Source organism: Dryobates pubescens, chromosome Z, assembly GCF_014839835.1.
Source record: "Dryobates pubescens isolate bDryPub1 chromosome Z, bDryPub1.pri, whole genome shotgun sequence".
NCBI classification, from domain to species: Eukaryota; Metazoa; Chordata; class Aves; order Piciformes; family Picidae; genus Dryobates; species Dryobates pubescens.
Genome location: NC_071657.1, coordinates 114,283,801 through 114,307,445, shown reverse-complemented (window position 1 = coordinate 114,307,445; position 23,645 = coordinate 114,283,801). Strand labels below are relative to the sequence as shown.

General features: G+C 41.0%; 1 protein-coding gene and 1 non-coding gene across 5 annotated transcripts in view; one reads left to right on the top strand and one right to left on the bottom strand.

Annotated features, from left to right (window-relative positions):
• USP6NL (USP6 N-terminal like) overlaps positions 1–23,645 on the bottom strand; it is a 134,987-nt gene that overhangs the window by 76,706 nt on the left and 34,636 nt on the right. The window contains exon 1 of one of the 4 annotated variants that reach the window (XM_054178500.1): positions 8,503–8,757. The exons of the other annotated variants lie outside the window; for them this stretch is intronic. Within the exon in view, the coding sequence (XP_054034475.1) occupies positions 8,503–8,560 (58 nt within the window). The 5' untranslated portion in view covers positions 8,561–8,757. Of the gene's footprint in view, positions 1–8,502; positions 8,758–23,645 lie in introns of those variants that run through there. 4 annotated transcript variants of the gene reach the window in all.
• Positions 288–402, top strand: LOC128899532 (U5 spliceosomal RNA). Its single transcript, XR_008463126.1, has one exon. It is a non-coding gene; the product is annotated as a U5 spliceosomal RNA (small nuclear RNA).

Below are 23,645 nucleotides of genomic sequence, written 5' to 3'. Positions count from 1 at the left end.
TTAAGAGAGGTGCTTCAGAGCTCCGATCCGTTTTTATTTGCTCTCCTCTGGACCTGCTCCATCAGGTCCATGTCCTTCTTGTGTTGAGGGCCCCAGAGCTTAACACAGTACTCCAGGTGAGGTCTCACCAGAACAGAGTGGCAGAATCCCCTGTCTCAGTCTGCAGCCCATCTTTCTTCTGAAGCAGCCCAGGATGTGATTTGCCTTCTGGGCTGCAAGTGCACCTTGTTGGCTCATGCTCAGCTTTTCATCCACCAGTACCCCCAAGTCCTTTTCCACAGAGCTGCTCTCTCGGGTTTCTCTTCAGATCATATAAATCTTTCACCTTTTACTAAAGATTTCTATAGAGAGGAACAAGTACAAGTCTCGATGAATTTTTGAGGCTTCACTTTGCTGTTTGGTTTTGTGGTTTCTTTTTAATAGTGAGGCCAGCAGTAGCAGGGAAGTCATTCTGCCCCTGTACTCAGCTCTGCTCAGGCCACACCTTGAGTACTGTGTCCAGCTCTGGGCCCCTCAGCTTAGGAAAGATGTTGAGTTGCTGGAACATGTCCAGAGAAGGGAAACAAAGCTGAGGAGGAGAGGCTGAGGGAGCTGGGGTTGCTTAGCCTGGAGAAGAAGAGGCTCAGGGGAGACATTATTGTTCTCTACAACTACCTGAAGGGAGGTTGTAGACAGGTGGGGGCTGGTCTCTTCTCTCAGGCAACCAGCACCAGAACAAAAGGGCAGAGTCTCAAGCTGTACCAGGGGAGGTTTAGGCTGGATGTTAGCAAAAACCTCTTCACAGAAAGTGATTGGCCATTGGAATGGGCTGCCCAGGGAGGTAGTGGAGTCACTGTCACTAGAAGTATTTAAGAGGAGACTGGACGAGGTACTTGGTGCTATGGTTTAGTTGATAAGATGGTACTGTGTGATACGTTGGACTTAATGATCTCAAAGGTCTTTTCCAAGCTGGTTAATTCTATTCTATTCTCTATCACATCAACTCCCAGCCTATATTTATAATGGAGACTGCCCTAACCCAGATGCACCTTATGATACTCACAAGGTTCATGAACCTCATGAAGTGTACCCAGGCCCACTTCTCCAGCTTGTCCAGGTCCCCCTAGATGACATATTCCCTCTGGCATATTGACGTCACCTTGGTGTCATCTGCAAACTTGCTGAGGGTCCACTCAATCCCACTGTCTCTGTCACTGAAGAAGATATTAATCAACACTGGTCCCAGTACATCCCTTCTCACCCATCTTCATCGGGATATCAAGCCATTGACCACTATCCTCTGGATGCAATCACCTAGCCAATTCCTTATCCAGCAAACAGTCCACCCATGGAAGCCACCTCTCTCCAACTTAAAGAGGAAGCAGAAAGGCACATACTCAATGCTACGCTATTCTGCATGCATTCAGCACCACACACTCCCCAACACAATTACAACAATGTGCTTTTTATCCTTTACTAGTGGACATCCTAGGCCTACTAAAATGGCAACATCCACTAAAGCTAACATATCTACACTGACACAAAACAGTGGATGAAGCCCAGTGTAACTTTTAAAGTGAGAAGGTAAAGGAACCATAGTAAAAAAAATATGAATTGCATTTTCTTTTCTAATTCACAAAGAGACCTGTTCTTACTGCAAGGGTTTTTTACAAGTGAACTTTATGCTTGCTTCAGAAGCTGACATTCCTTCAGAGAATTCAAGTACTCAGTAATCTTAATCTTCATATCTCCAATGGAGAAATGTCAGAGAAAAGCTTGTGTAAAGTACAACTGCTGCTGGGCTTCAAGAAATGGTGACAAAAAAATATTCTATCACTATCTTCCCAGTAAAAAAGAGATTAGAATTGATTTGAAAGTGTGCCTGAATAACAAGCAGTCAACACTGCAATACAGAGCAGTCAATACCTTTTTCATTAACAGAATTTTTTTTAAAATAGATTATTACATTTAAATAAAAGTGCACTCAAAAGGAAATGAACATCACCTCAATAACACAGATGGAATAAATGGCAAAAGTTGCTTACAAGAATGCAAAACTGTATTTGCACCAGAAGGCGAGTCCTGACATGCTGAGAAGGTGACCACAGTTTTACCTTCCCATCCTCTGCATAAGTAACACATGAATCCAAGTTTGGTATGTTCTATTCCTCATGACAATTCAATTACATCTAGCGTGGAAATTATCATATTCATTGCCTTTAAAGTAATCCTCTTCACTCTCTACCAGAATCATCTTAACCTTCAAGCTGCACTGAGATAGTTTCTTGTTACATTAATCCACCCACATTGAACTCTGAAAACAGCTTGAAATAGGGACAAGAGGTTATATTTTGGCAGATAAGCATAAAATGTTATTTTTCTTCCAAGAGGAATTACTTAAATATCTCCAAGTTAAAAATTACACAATGATTCCTGATAAAGTAATAGCTAAATGTGAGCACAAGACAAATTCTTCATGAAATACCTTCCTAGGCATAAAAATAGAGCAGTACAGAACTGAAGACAAACAACTGGTATTTTAAAATCTTACCAGTTTTATTCAGTAAATCTTATCTCACTGAAAGCAGTTAAAGATGTGAAACAAGTATGATTCAGGTTTCTAATTAAAAATTAACATTACAGATGACCAACACCACGTCACACAGGAAACTACGCAATCTCAGATAAAGCCGATACTAGTACACAGTCATTTAACTGGTACAGAGAACTGGTTTTGACTAAAAACTGAGAAAATACGTTATCAACAAGTTGGTGATAAAATCTGCCAATAATGGCATGCTAAAGGCTGCATTTAAGGCTCCCCAAAAATTGGGCAGGTGTACAAGGTACGACAATCCTGCCAATGGAGCAATATGACACACATAGCTTTTGAAAAATCATAGGAAGAAAATCCAGGAATAAACGTTTCTGAATAGTTAGTCTGACACACAACATTCGCCCCCTAGAGAGTGCTTTCCCCTTATGACTCCATCATGCTAACTTGTTTTCTGTATTTACAAATTCTACAAGTTCACAGGTTTTGAAAAGCAGCATGCACAGGACCTGAGGCATTGATACAGGCAGAAAAACTAAATAGAAAATCCCAATCTGCAGTTACATGAAAAAGTACTGATACAACCACCAGATTACTGCTTCTCTGCTAACCTCCACTCCTTAATGGACATGGAGGGGAGTATTTTAACTAAAGATGAGGAAAAGGCAGAGGCACTTAACACCTTCTTTGCCTCAATTTTTAATAGCAGGAAACGTCATCTTCTGGACAACTGGTCTCCTGAGTTGGCAGTTGGAGTCAGGGAGCAGTGTAGTTCCACTGTAATCCAGGAGGAAGTAGTTAGAGACCTGCTCAGCCACTTGGATCCCCATGGGACCAGATGGGATCCATCCTATGGTACTGAGAGAGCTGGCAGATGAGCTGGCCAAGCAGCTCTCCATCATTTTTCAATAGTCCTGGCTCACTGGAGAGGTCCCAGATGACTGGAAACTGACCAACGTGATACCCATCCACAAGAAGGGCCAGTTGGATGAGCCAGGGAATTCCAGACCTGTCAGGCTGACCTCAGTATCAGGCAAGATTATGGAACAGGTCATCTTGAGTGCAATCACACAGCACTTACAGGAGGGCCAGGGGATCAGGCCCAGCCAGCATGGATTTAGGAAGGGCAGGTGCTGCCTGACCAACCTGATCTCCTTCTATGATCAGGTGAACCACCTGGTGGATGTGGGGAAGGCTCTGGTAGCCAGGTGGGGGTTGGCCTCTTCTCCCAGGAAACCACCAACAGATCAAGAAGAGACAGTCTCAAGCTGCACCAGGGGAGGTTTAGGTTGGATGTTAGGAAGTTGTTCACAGAAAGAGTTATTGGCCATTGGAATGGGCTGCCCGGGGAGGTGGTGGAGTCACCATCACTGGAGATGTTTGGAAGGAGACTGGATGAGTGTGACCGTTTGACACTGTGCCTTTAAGAACAAGCAGTGCTGAGACACTGGCTAAATGTTTTCGGTACTAGAACCAAAACATTCTGATATTCTAAACGAATTTCATTGGTGGATAAACAAAAATTCAGCTTTAGATTGTAGAGCAGTTGGAATTGTTTTTACCTCAGTTCAGTTCAGCTTGGGGAGTTGGGGGGAGTTTCAGCCTGTTCTCCCTGCCTGCTTCTTCTGCGAACTGCTGGAGTTGGCCTTCAGATAAGCAAAAACTAATCCTGCATGGGCTTTTGAAGCTTACTAACAACTCTTTTCCTTAGTAACTTGCCTTTCTTTCTCTCTAACCCCTTTTTGGGGAAAAAGGGAGGGAGGGAGGGAGAGAGGGGGTTGCAAGGAGGGGATCCCTCCCTTGGGGAGGGATTTTTGTTGTGTTATTTCCCTTTGTTGTATATTTCTGTGTATATATTGTAAATACCTGTATATATTGTGTTATATATAACCTGCTTTCCATATATGCTTGTAAATATATAGCTTGCTCTTTCGACTGGGCTAGTTGTGGTTTCTTACTCTGTGGAGGAGGGAGAGCTAAGCCCTCTCTCAACCTACCACAATGAGGCACTTGGTGCCATGGTTTAGGTGATAAGATGGTGTTGGGTGATAGGTTGGACTCGATCTCAAAGGTCTTTTCCAACCTGGTTAATTCTATTCTATTCTACTTTGAAATCAGATTGTCTTACTTGTCAGACTAGTAAACTGCTGGATTTAAACTTTCAAAAGGATACTTAAGGATGGTACTGGAATTGGTCTCATTTTGCTACTCCCTGATTTTAAACTGCCAAATAGTCAAGCCTGCTAAATTAGACATCCATGGACTGCCATCATCCTGGCTAAGCAAGAGGAAAGCACTGTCTGGCATCATGTACTGTGTCCAGTTCTGGGCCCCTCAGTTTAGGAAGGATGTTGACTTGCTGGAGTATGACCAGAGAAGGGCAACAAAGTTGGTGAGGGGCTTGGAACACAAGCCCTATGAGGAGAGACTGAGGGAGCTGGGGTTGCATAGCCTGGAGAAGAGGAGACTCAGGCGTGACCTTATTGCTCTCTACAACTACCTGAAGGGAGGTTGTAGACAGGCAGAGGTTGGTCTCTTCTCCCAGGCAACCAGCACCAGAACAAGAGGACACAGTCTCAGGCTGCACCAGGGGAGGTTTAGGCTGGAGGTTAGGAGGAAGTTTTACACAGAGAGAGTGATTGCCCATTGGAATGGGCTGCCCAGGGAGGTGGTGGAGCCGCCATCACTGGAGGTGTTCAGGAGGAGACTTGATAGGGTGTTGGTTGCATGATTTAGTTTATTAGGTGGTGTTGGATGATAGGTTGGACACGATCTTGAAGGTCTCTTCCAACCCGGTTTGTTCTATTCTATTACATGCTGCCTTCCTTTGACACTCTATTAAGAGCTCCTCCAGTCATCAAAGAATTGGAAAAGACAATTTCTTCAGGAAGTGGTAATGGTATGTAAGAAATCTAAGTGACAGAGGAAAAAAAAACACACCTAGTCTTACACAAGGACACAAGTCTAATTAGTGTTCAGTATTTATTTTCTGAGAGAGGAAGTATGTCATCTTGAGGCACCAGTATGACTTAGCCATAGCTAATTTCCAGATGAATTCTGAGTATAATACTGCGATTCATTATTAGGTGGTCTCTTTGTATATCATAAATACATTTAAAACAAACCCCTTGTTTTTAAAGCTGGAGGTTGTTCAGATTTTTTAATTCCCTGTCCAGTTCAGTCAGTGGATATAAGAATTGAAAAACGTTATGGTGAAACTGACAGTCTTCTTAAATAAACTTTACTAAGTGGAAACTCCCAGCTCCTACTAAACAGTTGCAAATCTTTGCAAATCTTGCAGCTTACAAAGAACATTGGGGCAAACAGTTTATTATTCCAGAATTCTAGATTCTTTCAGTCCTAAGGAAGAAAGGCAAGTGCAGTAAATTAAGGCAAGGAGGAACTAATAACATTAATAGTCAAATGCAAACAAAAAAATAATAGTGTCCTGCATTGCAACCTGCTCTTGCAATGAATGCCAGTCTAAATGGAAGGGACCACTTGCCATAAATGACATATTTAATGCCAAACCCACAAATACAAGTGAAAACAAACACTATTGAAGAGAGAATACAGCTGTGCACTACAAGTAGATGTGAAAATGAAATTCTATCAGTAAACATTTTCTCAAGGACAGCCATTTTTGCACAAAACTGGGTACTGATGCATCACTGCAGTTTGACAAATCTGGTCCAACTAAAGAAGAAATAATCCTGCCTTACTCTTCTCTTTCTGTCACCTTCTCCCTTCTGTTTCACAGAGAGAAATGGTAGCTGTAGATGTAGGCATCAGACACCAGAGAACCTTTGATCCAAGGTCCCTCTATCACCCACCTAAAATATGTTTTTTGAAGTGAGGAGCAAAGCAAAAGACACACACACACAAAACAGTCGTCAGTAACATCTTTTTGTATTAATTTAAATTGGTAAACTAAACATTGAAGATCCTTCTTGCAGCCCCAGCAGTAACTCATTTTTCCAAAGTAAAGAAGGGGGAACTAGCATCACTATTCCTGGCATTTCCAGCAGCCATGGCACAGCTGCACAGCTTGACAGCCAGGAAGCAGCTCTGCTGCTCCTGGTCTAAGTGACTAACACCAACAGCCCATAGCTACACCTAGCTTTCATTGCACAGCCCGACAGAACTGAGCTGCTGCTGTGTGAGAAATTGTCTTAAGACAGTAAAATGCTGGTCTGATCCACAAGAAAAGCTTCTGTTCCTGGAGGTTTACCCAGGTGAACTCTGCCTAACCCTGCAGTGCTTCTAATCCTGTTCAGTAAAACACAGCATTTTTTGAAGTGATTTTCATCTGAACTCCACTGTACATGACTCTCTAGTCCATGCAAAAGTACTCATGCAACTTACGGAATGACCTTTGCAGTAACTTAAACTCACTAGTGATAATCTCCCTGAAATGGCCCAGATGCTTATTTAGATACAGTACCTCACCTGGCAAAGGTAACAACAGCCAGGAACTAGCTCAAAATGAGTACCACTGAGGGCTTCAACATGTTCTTTACACATCTGGAAGGAGTGTATAGGTAGAGAGTACATTATAGTGCAGCACAGGAAAGCACCTCTTCCAGATGTGCTATATAAATTTGAGTAGAATCAGATTCATTTAATTCAGAAAAGATCTTTAAATACCATCAAGCCAACCACAAACCTAACACTGCCAAGTCCAACACTAAACCATGTCCCTAAAAGTCTTATCTGTGCATATTTTAAACAGCTCCAGGAATGCTGATTCAACCACTTCACCAGACATGCTTGACAACCCTTGTGGGTTGTCAACCAGGTAACAAGCAATAATTCACTGAGTAGCCAGTAGTAGTAGAGAGTTTTAGGTAGCTGTAGAGAGCAATAAGGTTTCCTTTCAGCTGCCTCTTCTTCAGCCTAAAGAACCCCAATTCCTTCAGCTGCTCCTCATAAGACTTGTGCACTAGACCCTTTGCCAACCCTTTTTGCTCTTAAAAACCTCCCACATTTGCCTGTCTTTCGTAAAGTGAGTGGCCCAAAACTAAACACAGTATTTGAGGTGTGGCCTCACCAAAGCCCAGTACAGGGCCACCTTGGCCACCTGGGAACGCTGACTGGTTATTTCAGCCAGCTGTTAATCTACACTCCTAGAAGCAATACCTCTTCTTTCTGTGTGGCTGACAGTCAGTACACTAGCAGCATCTTGTGTAATCTTATCCCAAATTCTGAAAAGGAGACTTCTCCCTTTTTGTGTTTTTTGACCCATCACCAACATCTCAACAGTGAAGCAGCCTAAAAACCCTAAAAGACTTGAACATGTTAATTTGTTTTCCATTACTTCAACTCAAATTCTTGCTTGTTTGTACATTACACATTCCACTGCACAAAGAGCTGCACTGGCACAAATTCCTGTCTGCAGGCACTACCACCAGCTGCTACACATCTACACATTCAAAGCACAAAGCAGAGCAATAAACAAAACATTTTGTAAGTCTCTGGTCATATCAGAAAGTCCCTTTAATAGCCAGTCTGTTTATTTTCCTTTCAGTCCATTCCCATAAACAATGAAATAAAAGCTATGACGTGCACTTAATAGTATTTTATTGTGGATAGACGACATTCAAAAGCAGAAATCTTGGTAAATACCTGCATGTATTTATGAAACCTGCTCAGAACAAAAGATTAAGCATCATTTCTTAGGCTATTTTTCTCTTCACACAGAGAAGAACAGTTTTAACATAAAGTGAAACAGTCAGTTAGGAAAGTAACCCCTTTTATATAACAACACTTCCTCCTCAGGAAAACAGTATTTGCAGAAGTTAACTGAGATACATTTCTTCCACCATTAAAAATTATTACAAAATTATCTATCTTAATGGTGTTAAGTGTTTAAAACTCAGAGCTATTGCTAATCTGGAATTAGAGAGAAGTAAAACAACACATGACACAAACAATTAAAGACCAGTACATAAAATAAAACAACATTTTACCAGTCTTTGGATTGTGATTTTCTGCCCAGTCCTTGTAAAGCTCCGGTTTAGTCTTCATGAAGCAAATCAGTTTGTTTCTAGACCATATTCTAAATCAGTTTCTCAAAAATGAATGAGTGAAAGTTCTCCTCCTCCACTTGCAGCATTTGCTCCACATAACTGAGCCACTTGACATGCTCTTTCTTTATCAAGACATGGCCCCTCTACAGTAACAGGGGCTGCAGACACTCTAACAAAGATGCCATTTGTTAGCAAGAAGTGTCACGCAGGCACCATGCTCGTGTTCTCCAGTGCAGCCCACAGCCCTGCATTCCAGCTAATAATAAACAAGAGGATTTGAACAAACAGCCTCAGAGGACGCAGCTCCCGTAACATCACTGTTATGCCCTGGAGTAAGAATTCTTACTGGTATTCACCAAATGGTGCAGGAAAAGCACCTTATTTAAAGAAATTATTAGAAATGGGGCCTGAAGTACCATATTTTGAGCTTATTACTTAAGAAACAATGAAATCAAATCACTCTACAATTAGAGTTTAGATTTCTGTAACTCTTTGGCACTATCTACTTACAGGATGGAGATTTTACGTGTTTGGTTTTTTTAGTGTTCTCTTATCATTCAGGGTATCTTAGGGACTTGATACACCTAGCATGTCAGGAGTTGACAAGAACATTTTCATTGATAGGAGTGTAAAAATTCAAGATTTAATATAGGCAGAATTCACCTGCATCCTCAAAACCTGAAAAATGTATCTCTCCATCAAATATTCAAGGCACATCAAGCCACTCTCCTTCACAGACTTACATCCTTACACATGCTCTCTCAAGCAAGGTGTCAGCTGCTATGCCATGCTCACAGCCAGAAATCAGCCAATTCCATTTCTTAACCTAAGCACGTCAGAGCACACATGCTACCAGACCTGACTTGGGAGACTTGAGTGGGCCTCCAGCTTTTTGTGACACCAACAGAAAGATCACTGAGACTGTCCAGACTGGGGAAGAAAAAGCTTAGGGGAACCTTATCAATAGATATAAGTACCTGATTGGAGAGTACTAAGAGGACAGAGCCAGGCTCTTTTTGGTGGTGCACAGTGACAAAACCTGAAGCAATGGGCACTGGAGATTCCCTCTGAACAGCAGGAAACACTTATGTCACCATCATGGTGACTGAACACTAGCATAGGGAGGCCATGAAGTCATCAGCCTTGGAGATACTGAAAAGCAATCTGGACATGGTCCTGGGCAACTAGTTCTGTGACGCCCTGGTGGAGCAAGGGGGTTAGACAAGATGACCTCCAGAGGCTCCTTTCCATCTCAATCATTCTGTGGTTTCCTTGCACCCTGAAAAGTGTTAAAATGCCAGGAACAGCAGATATGATCAAGTGTGTTGGCCTATTCTTTTTTTCCCTAAGGACTGAAAAAAAAAAGTTCCTTCAATTGTTTTAATCTTCCTCCCCATATCGCCTGGCAGAGCACTGAACCTGGAAATGAGCTGCAGCTCTTTTGTCTTTACCACTGATTACTACTCATGGATCCTACCCAATCCAAGGTGTCAATAGTTTAGTCTAGGGATTCAGTTTGAGTTTAGACTGAGCTACTGTAATATCCACCACAAAAGCTGCATTTTCTTACTGCTGATATTCTGAACACAGCAGTAACCCTGCTATACAACATTCAACTTACATTTTTAATGTAACTACTGCACTGGTTTTGTGACATCAACTACTTTCTGCTGCCTTACCTGAGAGTATATTTGTGGAGAAAGAAACAACCCACCCACAAGCAGTCATTTCAGGTTAACCCTCTCAGGTATCTTTACCACCTGAAGTCAGTCTGCTTTTTAACATTGCTGGTACTATTCTACTACACAGTACCCTCAAGCAGCAGTAAGCTAAAAGCAGTATCAGACTGATATTTTTCTTATGTCTTTAATAGGTTTTCAAGTTTAGCATATCTGGTTTTGTAGGTGTTTTCAAGTAAAGATATACAGAAAAAAAAAACAAAGGAAGATTTGGCTTAATTGAAATTTTTCCTCTATTGAGACAAAAAAAAAAACCAAAAAGCAGATGAGGGTGGAGTAAAACTACCTGTGAAAGATCAGTATAATCCACTATGCTCTGCACCAAAAACACTCCATTCCGACAGCAAAACACAAGCACTCTCCAACCCTCCTCCTTAATAACCAACATTTCTTCAGAGTAGAACCTGTTGGCGTTTTAGTTCACGAGGAGTAGTAGGTGGAAGATACGAAAGTAAGGGTTTAACTTTCTTAAATAAACATGACTGAACTCTCATCTTACTGAAAAAAAAACAAGTTTCACTACAGCAGAATGCTTGCAGTTCTGCAACATCCCCTCTGCGACACTGTACAGTCACTTGTGAATAATGGTCACTTTGGAAGTTAGTATAATTAACTGCTACTGAAAAAAACCTCTTGAAGCAATCTTAAAATGATCCCCAAGGAAGTCAAAGCAAGAGCAGGGAAACCAAAGCAGCCCTGCTAAGGAATATTCTACATAGAAAGCTTATGACAAAACATGATATTAGGATTTAAGACTCTAATATATATTGCAAAGAATTTAAATCACTCTCAGGCTGCGCCAGGGGAGATACAGGCTGGATGTTAGAAAAAAGTTCTATACAGAAAGAGTGATTGCACATTGGAATGGGCTGCCTGGGGAGGTGGTGGAGTCACCATCACTGGAGGTTTTTAGGAGAAGACTTGACGGGGTACTTGGTGCTGTGGGTTAGTTGCTTGGGCGGAGTTGGATTGGTTGATGGGTTGGACGCGATGATCTTGAAGGTCTCTTCCAACCTGGTTTATTCTATGTATTCTATGTATTCTATGTATTCCTAACTTGCTTTTAATCAGCAAATGACTGAAGGGCTGACAGGAACTCAGCTAATATTAAACAGTTATTGCAAAATGTCTATTAGTTTATTTTTAATAACACAGCCTTGCTAACAGATATTTGTTAAAGCACTGAGAGAACAGAACTCAGAATAAACCAGCAATAAAACAGAAAAGGAACATAATCATCAAGTTGTGTTTTATTTGATTTAGTCTTGATCTACAATTATTTTTTGTATGTGTTTCACATAAATAAGTACATCTTAAAATGAAATCATCTCCATCAGCTAAGCCTACAACTAACCCACCTGGAAGCTGCAGCTTGAATGCTCCTGTCATCACCTTGCTATTAAGTCTTACGAATGTTCCCACAAGAGTTACAAAGTGGAGCGACGAGAACTGGCAGAGATCTACTGTAATTCCATCTTACCAAGTGTGTGCAAGCACAAGCCAGAAGATAATTTGCTGAAGGTTACCATAATCAGTTGCAAAGCCAGAAAAAACTATATTTACTAATTTGTGACAAGACACTAAAAAGGGTAAGCCTCATTTTGAACAATGGTCCTTTCCTTAAAGGAAAAAAAACCCAACACACAAGCCATCCTCCTGCCCAGAACTCTCTCACCACAATGCAAAACACTTATGGTAGCTCTTAAATGACTTAAATGTAAAGACCTGGACTGGGTATAATTTGGGGTTTGCCAGCACAAAGATTGGTCTGACTTGTGCAACAGCTAATGCCTTATGTCTAAACTTAAGTCATCCTTTGTTCTCCTTCTCAAGGGTGTAGGTGGCATCTGGCCTTTTCACTAGTTTATTACTATTTTTCTCTTTCCTCACTGCTATGAAAGAGCAGCATTATGACCATTATGAAGTGGTCATTCACCTATACATTTTGCCTTTAAAGAGATGTAAATACTAATGATGATTTAAGAAATATCAGCCCTACAAACAGCTGTTCAAGTGGTGATCAAAGAAGATTTGCATTCTCACTGTTCAAGGAGATGGAGAAAGCCTTGTTTCTGTAACACATTATAAACCAGCAGACAAGAAATGACAAAGATGTGGTCTTCGTGGAAAAACATGGGAAGTTTTCTACTACTCAAATTATTTTACAGTCTTCCACCAAAGATTAAACTTCCTGGAACTCCTAGTGTGGCTAGAACTGATCCTGCCATAGCATGTAATCTGTTTTATCTGCAGCCCCTAACTCCCACACTCCCCTTGAAATCCATGACCTTTCCCAGTACTAGTCCTAGCCTTTATGTCTTAATAAAATTTGCTGCAAATCAGCTGCTGTATTGGCAAGTAAAAGCAGCATTATTGTAGGGGTTTTACCCTCAAACTAAATGAAGTCAGCTAATCCACACTAGCACCTTTTCAGGTGTTGATTACGATTTTTAAGCAAATTTAGCTGAAAACACTGTGCTCCCTTGTACTTTCGAAGTATATTATGTTTGAAGTCCCCAAAGGCTTTTGGAAACTAAAATACCTCTTCTGCAACTGACTCTACTCATACTTCTTTTAACCATGACAGGTTGCTAAACATGCAAGCAAGACCATCTTTCAGCAAGGCTGAATACAACAGTTCTCTACAATAAATTTCCTCTTCAATTTCCCCACGCCATACATCAGGAGGACACATAAAAATCATTTTCCCCAGCAACATAAATTAAAAAAAAAAAAAATTTTTTACATTATCTGAAAGTCTAACATAATTTCAGACATAATTTCAGATTTCCTGTGTTGTACATCTTCATTAGTAGTAGATGGTGGAAGTTTGCACAGAACTGATTTGCAGTATCAATTTAAACAGTAAAATGGTTCTAATATTTCAGATTCTGACACAAGCCAGAACATTTCACAAGAAGTTATGCTTCTCACAGACTTATATTTAAGTAGTCAGATGCCACATTCCACTAATTATGCTGTCTCCCAATTAATCATTTTTATCTCTGCATTAGTCAAAATTAATGAAGCAAACAATAATTATACTTTTAAATTCCACATTCACGATGTGAAGTCTATTCCCAGCTTAAAGCATCACCAAAGTAACATCCACACATACTGTGGAAAAACCTTTTCAGAGTGGCTCTTCATTTTTGAGGAACCTCTTTCCTTCTCTCTCTAGGGCTAAAGAGAGAAGGGCTCTACTTACAGAAGTTTCATCTGTAGGTCTGTCATTTTGCTGGCTAAAATTAAAAAGTTTGCTTCTCTACACAGACAATCTTTGTGTTCCTCTACACAGTGCAACTCATTTAATTACACAGTCAATTTAGCTGATTAAAACAGGAAGAAAAGGAGGATTTGTTTTTGTAATAGATGTTATTCCACCAGTTAATAAGACTAAGAAGCTCCAGCTCAGAAAAATGGCAGCACTGACTCGAGGTGGCAGGATTAAAACTGCACCAGCATCATGGGGAAGAAGAAAACTGCTCTTGAGCAGCCTAGTGACCACAAGCAATGAGCTCTTGACACTTTGTTGTAGCTCAGTTCACAGGCTGCTGAAACCTCACTGGACCTTGAATGGGTCTGCAAATAAGCACTGGATGAGCAGTTACTGACAATACCAGCTATTATCAGCTGCACATATACTATCATATTTTTCTGTCTTCTCTTGGAAAAGGTATCATCAAGTAGTGAGGGATAAATCCTTCCCCAAAAGTGTGAGAAAGTGTCCAGCCTCCATTCACACTTCAGCTTAAGTCACCCAGATGCCACGAAAGTGTGCAGCGTCTCCATGGGGATACCTCAGGTTTTATGCTGACATTTTAAGCTCAGTTTCACCCTGCTACATAGATGGAAAATAAAATCTAAAATACTGTAAATGTTCTGGCAGGATGAAAAAGCATTCCCCCCCGCCCTCCCCCCCTTTATTCCAGCAAAAGCATGTTACCCTAGTTACTATATGCTCTTGGAATCCATATCATGCAGTGTGAATCTAAGATGTCCCTCCACCTGCCACTGTGATACACTGAAGGGACCATCAGGAATCATAGAGCAGTTACAGAGGAGTTGCAGGGCCCTTCCACATTCAATTTAATTATAATCTTAATACATAAAAAAGTGTTTTCACAAAAAAATACTGCAATTTACATGCTACAACTCTGTTCTCTATAGCTGAACAGCTTCCTTCAGTGACTCTGTTTCAGAGCTATTCATCTTTGAGCAGATAAACATTTAAACTGCAGTAATACACTAAATACAAATAGCATCCTGTAAGTAAATCCTGTAAGAAGTCTGAATGGTACCAAGAAGCTCCTGTGACACTAAATCTCCGCTTGCTGAATCTATGGTAAGTTTGAGTAAGTCCACAAAAAGATATCAAGGCAAATTTAGACACCTGCCTGCTTATAATATCAGTCATGTCCACGCAGCATGAAATAGAGTTGCTTTGAAAAATCCAAGTAATCAGCTACTTCAAATATCTGTCACTCACTTTATTAAAATGAAATTTGGGAGAGGGGAAAAAAAGAGTAAAAAAAGAGACTAAAATCCCCTCTGAACATCTGAAATTACCATGTCATGCAGCACTATATTGATTTTACTTTTTTTAATGGTTATAAAGTGGTTAGAAGAAGGGCTAGAGGGCAAGCAAGTTTTTTGAGCAGCAGCAGAAACTGGAGAAGAAAATGCTATCAGTTTCTTCATCCTTGTTACCAGAAAAGGAAGTTAGACAAGAAGGTTTTGGTATTTTCAGTTTCACTGAATGAGGACTGGTAAACAAAACAAAGTAAACAAGCTATGGCACTTCCCATGCAAAACAGGAATTAGAGCTTCCAAGGCTGTCCTGTGTTCTCCAAGTCCCAGTCTAAGGCTAAGGGAAAATGCAGCAGAGCAACTGCAATAAAGCCCAATGGCAAACCCACCAAACTGAAATCAGGTTACATTCATACTGCTGTTCAGCAATAACAGTAGAGATTTGTTTGCATCAGCTAAAACATTTATTAACAAAAAATAATCCAGTGTTTGGTTACAATAACCAAATGGAGAGAAGAAAAATATAAATTCCTTCCCTCAAACTTTGTGGCTTTTTATCCAGAAAACACTGCACCAGTAAGATAAACATTCAGGCTACAGTATATCCATCATCTTTATTTCAATTTATTTTTGCTAGAGGCAACTTTTTTTTTTTTTTTTTTATCTGTCCATAAACCTCAGAACAGTCTGAGATTTAACAGTCTGAGGTTTATTCCCCAACCTCTGGGACATACCAGTTAGGAACAGCAAGGACTGAGATCCTCCCATTACTGCAGTTTTGGGCGTTCCTCTGCACAGTAGTACAGGACCACAAAACAACAATGAAAAGCCATTTGTGTGAATATTTGATTTTAAAAGACAACAAGGGTTAATCAGCACAGAATTCTCTAGAGAGATTATACATCATCTTCAAGTAAGAGATCACAGAAAGATGGAGCATTTCATCTCTTTCTGGATAACCTGAAAATGTTCTAGAAATGTCCAGTGTTCACATAAACCATCTGACTATTTGTCATACTCTCAATCTCAGCAGAAAATGACCTGAAGTAGCTAAAAAGAGTTTTTTGACTCAGTACACAGGAATGTCTACTTCATCTAATCTGAGCACTGATGCAATACTTCAGCAACACCTATTCTAAATTACAAGGATTAGCTCTATGATAGCAGACAAATAAAGCCTTTTAAAGGATTTCAGTCTTGCTCAAACTATTTGATTCCAAGCAGACTGCTTTCAGTGTCTGCAGATTTCCCTTACAGAATCAAAATCCACAGAGTCAAGACTTGCTTGAGCCCATGGAGCTGGCTAACAAGGATCCTGTAACCCAGCAAAAGCAAACCAACTGCAGAATCCTCATGAAGAAGGTCAGACACGAGCTGTCCTCTCCATTAGAGAGCAAGGGGAACAGCAAGGCTGTATACTCAGTGAAGGACAAGTTGAGATGTAAATATAGGTCCACCCACTGTCTGCATATCCCTGTATACAAGCAGTTTGGGGAGGGTTCAAGTTCTCATTTGTGCCACCTGGACTAACCAGACTCAACAGGGCTGACTGGTTACCCAGACATCAAAACATCTGAACTCAGATCTTCACACCATAGCTTCAGCTCTAACTACAACCAGCAACTGCAGATGAAAGACTCATTGGTCAAAACACTTGGCATGCCTAAATGGCCTTTTAAATCCTCCTTTTGACTTCCAGGTGTAGCCATGATGGTCAGACACCTTCCCAGGAGGTGTAACACTCACTCTAAAAGTCATCAACTTCACGAGTTCAGCAAGTTCAGGTCTCAAATTTTCATCAACTATAAACACAAAATAAGCTGGGGGGGAGGGGGGGAATGCATTTTGATTATGAATTGTTGTTCCCTCTTCTCCTACCACTGAAGGTATCACTTTCAGTAAACATTAAAATCCCATCTTTTCTATTACTATAGAGAAAGCCATGGTATTTCCTTGAAACAAGGAACTGTAATGCAGTAAAATAAGGCATCACATCTTGAAAGATATTCCTGAAAGGTCTTGCAATAGGATAGGAAGTTATGAGGTTGAGCATAACAAATGTCGCTTCAGTTACAGCATTTTGAATAAGAGTTATCACTCCAGTGGCATCAAACCTGATGAAAATCCAATAGCCTTTCATCAACCCTTCTATCAAGTTTCCCTGTTTTAGAACTTTTTCTGAATTTGGTTTAGTTTAACAGCAAACTTCTTGTTACAACAGCAAATTCAGAAAAAAATTACAAAAGAACTCAGCGTGGGAAAAGACAGAGATCATTTTCACTGCAAATTTAGTTTAACATAATCCACACTAAAGGCTACCACTTTTGGTGTGTGTTAGCCACCATACAAAATTTACTGCACTCAGTCTAGAAATTCTGATCACTGTTTTTATTCCTTCCCTATCTCACTTTCGTCCCCAGCACAGAAAGAACAAGGGGTGTGGCTCCTGAAGACTATAAAATTACTCATACTCTATTTGCCAACACCTGCTGTTTTGGAAGAGCTCAGGAAACCCAAAATTGACAATAGGGACCAACAGTTCACATTAGTGTGATAATGTGTGCTACAAAAAAATGCAGGAAAGAAAAAATATCAGAAAGTACTTTGTACCCGAGATACAACAGGCTGTTTAATCCCAGGGTAACATTCAAGCCATCTCAGACACGTGTTGCAGACGGGTTTCTCTGAAAAATGAGTCAGGTGCACAACCTCAGGGAAGTTCTGATTGAAACACTCACACAAGTAGCCATTATTCTTCAGGTGCTATTGAGCTGAGGAGGCATTTCACCCAACACAAAGTCAGTCACAGTTTTGTCAGACAGATCTGCAAGGAGTTTTAGTGAAGGTAGAAGACAAATGCACAGATTTACAAGACAACTAATCAGGTCTTCCCACCAAATATTTTTTATTTAGTAGAATAACAAAATGCTACCACTGTTCTAAGTGTTCCAAATCTATTCATCTGCTGTGGATGTAACATCTCTACAGCAGCCAGAATTTCAGGGCTGATGGCAGCAGAGCCTAACTGCTATAGCACAGCTTAAGATACTGCAACCTGTACCCTGACACACAACATTCTGTAAAGAGGCAACGACCTGTGTAATTGCTTTCTGTCAATATAACACGTTCTGAGACTAGAACAGCAGAAGAGTGACAATTTACAAGTCCTACCTAATGAAAAGTACAAATGTAAACAAGGCAGGGGAGAAGAGGAGAGGAAGTATGATGCATTATTTAGGGAAGAGCATTTTAAGAGGATATCTACAAAACTGGCAGAATATAATTAGCTGTGAAGTTAAGGTGTGCAGTGGTCATGATCAGTAAGTGGCCTAAAGTCCCTAGAAAAGGATTTTAAAACCATACCTTGTTTAATAGGTATTTTCATGCATGAAACTATAAATAAGCAAAAACTAAAGTAATTAAAAAATACTGAGCTGCTCTAAGTGTTTACTACCTTGTTATACAACTAATTCCACGAGACCTGAGCATCAGATTTCCCACTACCTTGTACCCATTTTCATTCTTCACACCTGCACCTCAGACTGGCAGGGTGTTGTATCTCGCTGCATACACAAACAGTGCTGAAACAAAATTAAAACAAAAGAATATATGAAGTGTAAAGGAAAAGTCACAGAAGTTTCCATGAATATGGAGGCAATACAACCACAAAGGTTTAGAAAGTGGGAGAAGAAATAGGACACACGGCTGTGCCAGAAGTTAGTGTAAAGAGGTCCACTGAACTAGAAGTAACTTCCTGAATGGCAAACCTCCATAACAGAGAACAAAGCTACTCCTCAAAGCCCACACAACTGAGACTTGTGAAAAACCTTATCAGCATAAAAGGGATACAAATAAGGTGACTCTAAATTGGTTTATTTTTAAAAAATGCTATAGCTGCCTTTTAGGTAGCTCTAAGTTAATCACTAAGGACAGCATACAGATCAGGAGCTACACTATCTGTAAGCAAGTGCAATGAAAAGTGTGCGACAGATAAAAGCCAGGCAAAAATATGTTGGAGAGGGGAAGCTCATACAAAATACTGCAGAAAAGTTGTTTTAAATTAAAAAGGAATCAGAAACTGCCAAGAAAGGAAGCTTAGACAAATAAACAAAGCCCAGACCAAATCACCATTAAATGATTCCACAGCAGCAGGAACATTAAAGATATATCAAATGTTTGGTCTCCCCCATTCACCTGCTCCTTCTCCCCGCAAGCCACTCACATTCAAATGTATTCCCATCAATTCTAATTTGATTGTCTCTTCTACAAGCTTCCCATATCAAGCCATTTAGGTAGCTAGGATGCAAGAATCTGTGGAGTTTTCCTAATGGCAATAATGATTTCAGAAATTCTAATACTTAACAGCTAAAGTTGTTCAAAAAGATCCAGTGGCATACCAGTAAACAACTGTTTCAGAATCAGTTAATACAGATGGGTAGTTGGAATGTTAAGAAGGCAATTTTTTTGGACAAGCTCATTCATGTTTTGAATATAGACATCTACTGGTACATTAAGAGAGCATAAAGGAAAATGTAGGAGGAGGGTATCAATCTGACATCCTGTCCTGAATTTGCAGAGCACATTGAACACGTCACTGCTCTTTGTCTTCAGCTCTGCTGGAAGTTACTGCTCTGGGCTGTGCTGGTAAACAGGATCATGTGAGGGTATCATAACCCACAACAACGAAAACAAAACTGCTGAATTGGATGATGCTTGACAGTTTAAAGGAACTTGCTCTGGAGAGAACTTGCAGGAACACATGCTTGCAACGTTTAAGTCTGTCCACATCCTCAGCATCACTATTGTACGTTGACCCCTGGCTGACTGCCAGATGCCCACTGAGCTGCTCTCATTCCCCCTACTCAATAGGGCAGAGGGAGAAAACAAGATTTAAAAGCTCATGGGTCAAGATAGACAGGGAGATCACTTAATCATTACCCTCATAAGCAAAAGATTTGGCTTAGGGAAATTAATTTATTGACAATTAAAAACAGAATTGGAAAGTGAAACCAAAGCCTTCTTCCTGGGCTCAATTTCACTCCTTTGGTCTCAGCACAGGAGGATGGGCAATGGGGATTGCAATCAGTTTGTAGCACTTCATCTCGGCTGCTCATTCTTTCTTACGCTCTTGCCTGCTCCAGCATGGGGTCCCTCCCACACAATACAGTCTTCCATGACCTGTTCCAGTGTAGGTCCTTCCCACAAGCTGTTCCTCCCAGAAAACCTGCTCCTGTGTCATCTCCTCTCCAGGGGCCATAGCTCCTGCAAGAAGCCTGCACCAACATGGGCTCCACAGTCTGAAGCTTCTCTCATGGCGTATCCACCTGCTCCAAGGTGGGGTCTTCCAAAGGCTTCACAGCAGGCATTTCCTCCACTATTATCCTCAGTGGCCTGCAGGGGAACAACCTGCCTCAACACAGCCTCCTGGGCAATCTGCTCTGGCACCTGGAGATGCTCCTCCCCCTCTTTCTTCACTGACCCTCATGTCTGCAGAGTTGATTCCCATACATTTTACTCACTCTCCTCTCACAGCTTTTGCACCATGTTTTTTAACCTCAGGATCTTTAAGTATCTTATCTCAGAGGTGTCACCAGCTACACTGATGAGCTCAATTTTGGCAAATGTGTGGGTCTGGATTGGAGCAAACAAACCAGCTGTATCCAACACAGGAGAAGGCACACGCCTCTTCTCACAAAGGCCACCTCTCTAGCCCCTCCTATCACAACCTTGCCAACAAGAAACTCTCCCATGAAATTAACACTTAACCTTACGAGGTTCAGCATATACAAACACAAGTCATACATGTCAGTCTTCAATACATTAATGCATAATGTCTTGATCCCATTTCTGCCCCCAAAATATAAACCTATCGGAGCTTCCTCTTATTCCTAAAATAAACAAACAAATAAAAAGACTACCACAAACAACAAAACCAAACCATTAAGACACACTATCCAACATAAAACAGGCTGGGGTCAGAGTGGCTAGAGAGCAGCCAGGCAGAAAGGGACCTGGGGGTATGGTTGATAGGAGGCTGAACATGAGCCAGCAGTGTGCCCAGGTAGACAAGAAGGCCAATGACATCCTGGCCTGGATCAGGAATAGTGTGGCCAGCAGGAACAGGGAAGTCATTCTGCCCCTGTACTCAGCACTGCTCAGGCCACACCTTGAGTATTGTGTCCAGTTCTGGGCCCCTCAGGTCAGGAAAGATGTTGACTTGCTGGAACGTGTCCAGAGAAGGGCAAGAAAGATGGTGAAGGGTTTGGAGCAAAAGCCCTGTGAGAAGAGGCTAAGCGAGCTGGGGTTGCTTAGCCTGAAGAAGAGGAGGCTCGGAGACCTTATTGCTGTCTGCAACTACCTGAAGGGAGGTTGTAGACAGATGGGGGTTGGTCTCTTCTCCCAGGCAACCACCACCAGAACAAGAGGACACAGTCTCAAGCTGCACCAGGGGAGGTTTAGGCTGGATGTTAGGAAGAAGTTCTTCACAAAAAGAGTGATTGGCCATTGGAATGGGCTGCCCAGGGAGGTGGTGGAGTCACCATCGCTGGAGATGTTTAAGAGGAGACTGGATGAGGCACTCAGTGCCATGGTTTAGTTGAGTAGATGGTGTTGGGTGATAGGTTGGACTTGATGATCTCAAAGGTCTTTTCCAACCTGGTTAATTCTACTCTAAAGAAATCTAGGGTAGAAAGACTACCAGTGTTCCAGTTCTAAATATAGCATTTCAGTTTAGACTGGAAGAGTTTAGATTGGGGAGGTGGTGGAGTCACCATCATTGGAGGTTTTCAGGAGGAGACTTGATGCCATGCTTTAGCTGTTTAGGTGGTGTTGGATTGGTTGATGGGTTGGACGCGATGATCTTGAAGGTCTCTTCCAACCTGGTGTATTCTATGTATTCTAAATCTCCAGACCATCTCTATCGGCTGTCTTCAGTTTGGACTGGGAAGCAACATGGAAGTATGCAAAACTCGATGCCTTCCAGATGACAAACTGTGCAATGCACTCCTAGGTCTAACATACGTCCTGCCCAAAGAGTAAGGCCAAGATTTGATCTAGCCTGAAAAACCTGCTGAAACAAGGAGGGATGCTGGACCCTTGGTTTTCCTCTCTCAATCTAGTACTACAGTGCCATGCTACTTGCTAAGCACAGTCCGCAGGCTGCTGTTAAACACACAGCACGGGCCTCAGCACAGGCAGTCGTCCCTTGATTTGCCTAAGCATATTTGCTCATTTTCTCCTTTAGAGCCCATCTGCACTATTTATAGAACGGCTTTACATTCTTATTAGTTACCAGACAATGGTTGTTAATACATGTTCCATCACTACAAATACTCTTCTGTGAAGCTTTACGCATTATGTAAAACAGGCAATTATCACTGCACAGTTTAGAAGGTCATTCCAATGCCTATAAACTAAATAGTAATGGGAATTGGAGTCTGTAGCTTCTTTTTTTTTCCTTTTCTTTTTCCATCTATAGATTTGGCAAGCTCCAAACTAGCATTCATCCCACATGCTTCAAAGCCTAACCAGGGTACTAATTCATAGCACAGAACTGACAAAAACATTTTTATTGATCTGTGTATCTTTGATTTGTGTAATACGCTCCACACAACTGTCTGTGAACACATTTTCTTTTACTGCAAGATGAGAGATGGCAGCTCCTGAACTTGATGCAGCTGCAGCATAGATGTGTAAATTTTTCTAAATGTGTTAAAGTCTTTTCAATGTACAGCTGTCATCAGAAAAAGAGACGGATTAGTCAGGTTTTTTCTTTTGGGAAGGAGAAAAATTAGGACACAGAGGAATGGTGCAGCCATTTATCCGTCACACAGCAAAGTGCAACACCTGAAATCAGCAGTACATCACACACTGGCAAGCCCTGGAAGCATCCCAAAAACACCCAAGGCTTGTAAATGATGCAGAATTGTTCCACTAATCCAAACAATGTGTCTTTAAATGAAACAGAATATTTCTCTACAAAAGATCACAGTATATTCATGTTACAAAAGTCCCTTCACCAGTACAAACAGAATTCCCTTTGATATCAGAAAGAGGAAGTCTCAGATCAAGGCAACTTCTCACATTCCAGTTGAGACCTGTAAACTGTACTATAACTCTTTCCTTCAGACTACTGCTATTTCCCACTCAAAAGGCTTACCAACAAAAGCTCCAATTCCATTGTGACAGGAATCAGTGAACCAAAGATACTAAAATTCTAAAGAACATGTTTTTAAAAAAAGCAAAACAAAACAAACAAACAAAAAACCCCAGAGAGATATAAAATTGGCAGGAAAAAGAGGCCCTTTAGTCAAACTATTTGGCAAGGGAAAATCCAACACATAGTGTAGACTAGCAGACATGGTGAAACTTGCCTTTTCATACTTGGGTTCCCCATAACCCCCAAACACTTGCATATCAATCTCATCTGGTACCTTAGGTAGATCCCCAAAGGAAAATATATCCCATCTAAAAACAGGAGCAAAATATTTTCCACTTGTATTTTCAGGGAATAAAAATATTTGCCAGTCAATAGATGCAGAAAGTTTTGTGCAACCTGATTAAACCATAGCTTACAGGCCTCTGCCACTTGCTTCTGGATAAATAACAGACAGAAAAAAAAGTACCTGTTGAACATTTCACATTCAGACATAGCCTGATGCTTACACTGCTGAAAGGAGATGAAGGTGCAGAGATAATAGATACCACTGTGACATGAATGGTGAGAGGAAAAAAAAACCCAACAACCAACCAAACAACAAAGGCAAAAAAACCCCCAAAACCCAAAAAAACCACAAACACCCCCACACAACACCC